Below are 6000 nucleotides of genomic sequence, written 5' to 3' on the forward strand. Positions count from 1 at the left end.
GGGCCCAGCATCGAACTCCTTCTGCTTTGCTCCCATGGCCCAGAGAAGTGAGGGGACAGTTGAAACGTCGCCCGTTGGTATAAATATTAACAAAAAGCAAATGGACTTGCGCGGGAGCCAGTTAGTTATCAATCAACCAGGCAGCAAGGCCACTTATGGCAAACATGGCCCATGTTGGTCCGGGCGAGACTTTCTCATGGCCACCTCCTGGTCAGACTGCCCCCGCCCCACGCCCCCCGGTCCCCGGGTGGTCCTGGGGCAAATCCCGTCCAGGAAACAGGAGCAGTCCCGGGTGCTGGAGACCCGTCTGGCTCCCTGGCGCCGCTGTTGGGAGGTTTCTTCGCCTCCAGGTACCGCAGGGTCGAAGCGGCGCAGCACCTACCCCTGCCCGACCCCGGGCCTCGCCTGCTGAGTCTCTGCAGCACCCGTTGGTGGGTGTGCAGTGGCAGCTTCTTCCTGCGCCGGCAGCTCCCCTACTGAGGCCGGAGCCTTCTGGAATCTTTAATTGGAAGCTTAATCTCCCCGCGTCTTAATAGGCGCCCACGTCAGAGGCGGGGCACCCACCCACCGGCACAGCCCAGCCCCCCCCTCCCCACCTGGGATGAGACGCAGCGTGAGCCTGGTTGCGCTGCACTTTAATGGGGAAGCAGCAAGTGTTACATTGAGGGAACATATATTGATTTTTTAAAGGTAGTTAATTTGGTGAGAATTTCCTCCTGTCTCCCAGCCGATGTAATTTCGTGAAGAGAAAGCGCCTCTCCAAACACGCTGCCGCGGGTGGGCGGAGGGTTTTGACCCTGCTGTACGGAACCTGGGGTACCAGGAGGGCATGAAGAAGCCACTCTCCCGCTACCCAGCGAAGGAGCCGACCTCGATGGGCCTTGCCTCGCATGGGGTAGAAACGAGTTTAAGGGGTCTTTGAGTGCAACGGCGAGCAAGAGCTGCAAGTGGCACCTCCCTCCGTGCACGGGAGCTGGCAGTGGGGAGCAGGGGGCAATGTCTCACAGCTGCGTCCAACATGCCCTGCAATCCGTTTTTAGTCACCTGCAGTCAGGGCCTACCAGAGATCATTGAACGGTTCAGGAAACGGCCTCGTTCCGCCCGCCCCCGCCCCCACCACCAAATTAAAATGTTAACGGGAGGTCTTGTCGTTCTTCGGTGACTTAAAAACAAGCCTTGGCTCTTGCTGCGTAATGGGATTGATCCCGGCTGGCTCCGCACGCGCGCTCATCCCAGCCCGCCCCACCCCTTTAATGAAGTTAAAGAAAGGAAAATGGGAGAGACAACCCCGCATCCGGGTCTTAGGATAAAGAGTTCGCTGCGGGTTTGGCGCCAAACTCACGTCCCGCCAGAGTCTCCGATTTTCCTTTTTTTTTTTTTTTTCCTCGAGGAAAAGGCCACGCGCCTCCGTCCAAAGGCTGGGCAGGACTTTCTACGCGCTGCTGGGTGCCAGGCAGCGGCCCCTTCGATAACCTCCTGGGTCCCGTGAGCCCGGGCGGGTACGCCCACCGCACGTCCCGTGTGCAGGTAGCAGTACTAGGGCTGCCCATGCGAGGAGGTGAGAGGGCGCTCGTACAGGGCAGGGCGCTAAGGCGGGTATCCAGGGCTCCGGGGTCGTCCCTGAACCTAATTTATCAGTCTGTCTTTCCAGGGGACAATAGGAGGCAGTGGGGAAGGAGAGTCATTTAAGTCCTGAGCAAGCGCCTTCAGGAGGTGGGGGGTTTGGAACGAGCTTCCCTGGGGGTGGGGGGGGAACGGCTCTCCATTTGCATCCCCTCCCTCCATTCCCCCAGCCCCATTAACCTGCCTGTGTGTGCACTGCCTCGGTAAAAAGTCCTGAAGCCGGGCTCGAGGCTGGCGTGTGCGTGTGAAAAGGCACTACCTTGGACGCCGGCATAGGCATATCAGTCTGGGAGAGGAATAGCGTTTTCGGCCGTCCCTTCCAGAACTTCAGCTGCCCTCGGGTCTCGGTCTACCCATGGGATGGGGGCGATCTGGTGGCTGCACACAAAGCTAGAGAGTGGAATTGCGGGAGCCCCAGAGGGTACCCTGTCAACCTCTTTCTTCCCCCTCCCGTCCCCTTACCCCAGCCTCTCCTGGCTTCTGGGCTCAGGCTGCAAGAGTCCTCGTGGGGACTTTGGAGCCAACGAGCGCGGGGTTGGTCTGGAAAACCTGGCGGGGCAGAGGCTCAGACGGTGCGGAGCTCCAGCAGGGAGGCCACAAGAACCCAGACCCCAGGACTGCTTTGGGTCGCATCCGGCTGGAGTCGCAGGCTCGCGGGGACGCCGGCACCCGCTTCCCTCTAGCTTCTCATTGGCCCGCACGATGTGGCGGAGGGGGCCCTGGCCTCTTGCTTTGATTTTAGACTGTGAAACGGCTCAGTGCCCACGGCTCTGCGCGGATTGACGCTCTCTCGTTCTCCAGGGACGAATTAATGGAGAACGATCAGTTAATTAACAAACCCTCATTCCGGCTTTTACCTTTTTCTTCGCCAAGACTCAGGCTAGGTCGCCGGGCTGAGATTGGGTGGGGGTGTGGCAGCATGTACCCCAGGAGTCAATCAACTCAGCCCGGGTCTCATCAAACCGAGTCCACCCTCAGCTGCCCTTGGCTGTACCTCTCCGCTTGTCCTTCGCCCTAGGGAGTCGCTGAATCTGATTGAAATCCCCCGTGTGATTCAGGCTGGGGTGAGTTGTCCCCTCCGCCGGTGGGCCGGCTAGAGCCTTCCCCTTACCTTGGCTTAGAGAGGCTGGGGGAACTGGGCGCAGTGTCTACGCAGCGCCGCCAAGACCTTCCCGCTCAAATCGGAAACACCAGGCCCTCGGGGTGTTTGGGCCCGGAGACCTCTGCTCGAAGACTTGTTTTTTTCCCTCACACTCCCACCCCCTGCGTGGGATTCAGACGAAAATTCATGCAGAGGAATAAAACAAAATGCGAAGCGCTAAGCGAGTCGGCAGCGAAATCGGTCTCTGGGCTAAGCTAGAAGCTCCCTTGTTGCTCGGCCGCCCTCACCTGGACCTTGGCACGATCTGCCTCCCTCTCTACAGCCGGTCACAAGGGCAGAGTGCGTCCTAAACCTTAACGGAGCGGCTGCGCCACACACCCACCGCCGCGCGGCTTCGGAACCTTTGCTGGAACTCCCAGAGTGCGCTCCCCACCCTCCAGCCCCCCACCCCGCCCCGCGCCACTAAAGTGAGCGCGGGAGCGGGGTCACCGCAGCGAGTTCAGCTAAACATTGGCGGGCAGCTCCCGCACGCTCCAGCACAGCGCCCGGGTATGCGCCAGGGATACTGGCTGGCAGCACCTGCGCGCAGTTCCACGCACGCGTCGCCTCTCTCGCCCCCACAAACCTGGAGTGCCAAACCCAGAAGCGATGCACAGACCGTATCCAGCCAGGTGCTGGGATTTCTTTCCTCCTACGGTCGTGCGAGCTTCCTGCGCTGTCTCCCAGCACAAATGCTCCTCTGCAATCACCCAGGCCGCGCTGCTCAGTTCCCGGAGCCTTCCACAGCCCAATGCACTGAGTCCTGGAAGAGGCTGTCTGCTCCCGGGAGCCACGCTCTGGCTCTTCCAGGCCTAGGGACCCCCCCTCTCGGTGAAAGGAGGACGGGATGAAGCGTGCACAGAGCTCTCTCCTTCCCTGCCTCCTTGGGTCCCTTCAGCTTCCCCAATACCTTATCTCCCCGCGCGCCCAGCTCCTTGGCCCGCTCACCTGCTAAGCGGAGCGCAGACATGCGCTGGAACTCCGGCTCCTGCAGCCACTTCCACATCCTCCGGAAGGTCTCCCGGCCGGATTTGAGTTTGCTCCAGGGTTTGGGGTTGCGCAGCAGGTCCGAGAGGGTCCCTTGGGAGCGACAGAGCACCCTCTGCGCGAAGATGGCCTGTGGTATGCTGTAGCGCTTAAGCTCGGTGGTGATACGCTGCGCCACCTCTTTGGTATTGATCTCTTCCATCTGCCCTGAATTACTTCCATTGCTGACCTGCGCACCGGTTACCGAAGGGTTGGGCTCCCGGGCCGTGCCCAGGAGTTGCCCGTGGCCCTGGGCGTTCAGGTGGGCATGTGGGTGGTGTGGAGGAAGGCCGTTGATGGGAACCATGCCGGCCGAGGTGGGCGTGAGGTGCTGCTCCCCGTGACGGCCGAGCATGGCCGGGTGGTGGGCTTCGAAGCCATTGGGGGTGAGCATCTTGTCGGTGGGCATGGCGGCGCCCGGGTGGGCATAGTGGGGGAGCCCTTGCTGGGAGTTGTGGATGCCGCCCAGACCGGAGCCGGAGAGGGGAGAGAGGCTCTGGCCCATGCCGGCCACGTCCTTGTGATAGGGGGTATAGAGGTTATTCATGGAGGCCAGCCCGCGCTCGTCCCGCATGAGCGTGAAGCTACCGCTCACGTTGCCTGCCAGGCGCTGGTGGTGGTGCGGGTGGTGGTGGTGGTGGTGGTGGTGGTGATGGTGGGGGAACTTGTCCGAGACGGTGGAGATGGGCGGCAGCGGCTGCAGAGGGGTTAAGGTGGTGTAGGTGGTGGGCATGCTCATACCTGGGGGAGTCTCGCAGGCCATGGTCATGGTGGGGTGCAGGGGGCCGGCCAGGCTGTGCTCGGGGGCCCGGTGGTGGTGGTGGTAATCGCCGCTGCCGCTGCCGCCGTCCAGCAAGGACGCCATGCCCATCGAGCGCGGGTGCGCGGGGGGCAGGTGGCTGCCGCGGTGCGCCACGGAGCTTCGCGCGTGGGGGCTACCGCCCAGCAAGTCAGCAGGGGCAGGCACCGGCTCATGGCTCACCCCGTGCAGCTCCCCGATCGCCTCCATGGTCAGCTGCGCGTTCATCGTGATCTGGGCGAGCGGGCGGCGGACACAACATCGATGAGGCCGGGCAGAGGCGGCGAAGGGCGCACGCAGTCCGGTCTTCACATCGGCTGCTGGCGACTGCTGCCTTCCTTCCTTCCTTCCTCTCACTGTGGGGCTCTGTCTCCCTCTCAGTGTGTCTCGCCTTCCCTCTTGCCCCCACCTTCCCCTCTGCGTCCTCGGCTTTTTTTTTTTTTTTTTAATATTAATTTCCAGAAAGGATCCGCGCCGTTGGGCGAGCGCGGTGCCCCCAGCCCGCCCGCCCCCGGCCCCCTCACGTCCCTCTCCTTCCTAGAATTGTGAGGCCCCCGGCTCGCCTGACGCACCCCTTGCGCCTTCCGCGGCTGCTGCCTGCCCGCGCCGCTGGCCAGCTCCAGCCATGGCTCGGTTACTGTTGCAGACTCTGTGGCCGCTGTTCCGCCGCCGCCGCCGCGGCCCGCCCTCACGCCCGCCGGGCGCAGCGCGCAGGCGCGCGGATCAGCCCCGCCCCCTCAGTCCCCGCGCGCGCGGCCGGTGACGTCCGCGTACAAATGAAGGTGGGGGTCCCAGCGCCGCTGGTAAGGCGCTGGGCTGCGGGGGAGCGGTGCGCACGTGCGAGTGTCTAACGTAGAGCGCGATCTGGGGCTGCTACCGCAACCCTGGGAAACTTGGGCCCCTCTCGGCTCCCTGGCTCGGGTGGGCTCCCTTCCCAGCCCTCGGCCACACTTGCTGGGCTCGCCTGCCGGGTGGCGCAGTATGCCTAGAGAGCCATCGCCCCTCTCTCCAGTTGCTGCCTCCCGGTGCAGGTTTCCTGGGGAGCCTCAGCTGGTGTCATCACTCCTTCCACCCTGGCTTGTTTCCCGGGAGGGCCTCTGGGAGTCCACGCTCTCCCCATCTTCAGGTGCTTGGCCTTTCGAGGGGGAGGGGAACAAATATTTTAAAGGCCTTGGTCAACCTGGTGGCTGTTGACCCGACAACCTCTGTCCTCCCTGATAATTCTCTGCCCACCCTGACTCTTCCATGCTCTGCGAAGAGGTGAGCTTAGTGCCAAGAGTCCCAGCCCCGGCCATACCTCGCTGTCCTCCTCCGCCTGGGTCCTTCTCCGGTTCAGCTGATAATTAAGGCGGCGCGCCGCTTCGTGAATGACTCGGCGTGTGTGTGTGTGTGTGTGTGTGTGTGTGTGTGT

General features: G+C 62.7%; 1 protein-coding gene across 1 annotated transcript in view; it reads right to left on the reverse strand.

Moving 5' to 3' along the window:
- The window catches only part of ONECUT1 (one cut homeobox 1), a 35422-nt gene extending 30343 nt beyond the window's left edge, over positions 1 to 5079 (reverse strand). The window contains exon 1 of the mRNA XM_029237923.1: positions 3713 to 5079. Coding sequence (XP_029093756.1) covers positions 3713 to 4817 — 1105 coding nt within the window. The 5' untranslated portion in view covers positions 4818 to 5079. The remainder of the gene's footprint in view (positions 1 to 3712) is intronic.
- Between the last annotated feature and the right edge of the window lie 921 nt (positions 5080 to 6000).

Source organism: Monodon monoceros, unplaced genomic scaffold (genome assembly GCF_005190385.1).
Source record: "Monodon monoceros isolate NGI ecotype Baffin Bay Population unplaced genomic scaffold, NGI_Narwhal_1 Super_Scaffold_21, whole genome shotgun sequence".
Classification (NCBI taxonomy): Eukaryota; Metazoa; Chordata; class Mammalia; order Artiodactyla; family Monodontidae; genus Monodon; species Monodon monoceros.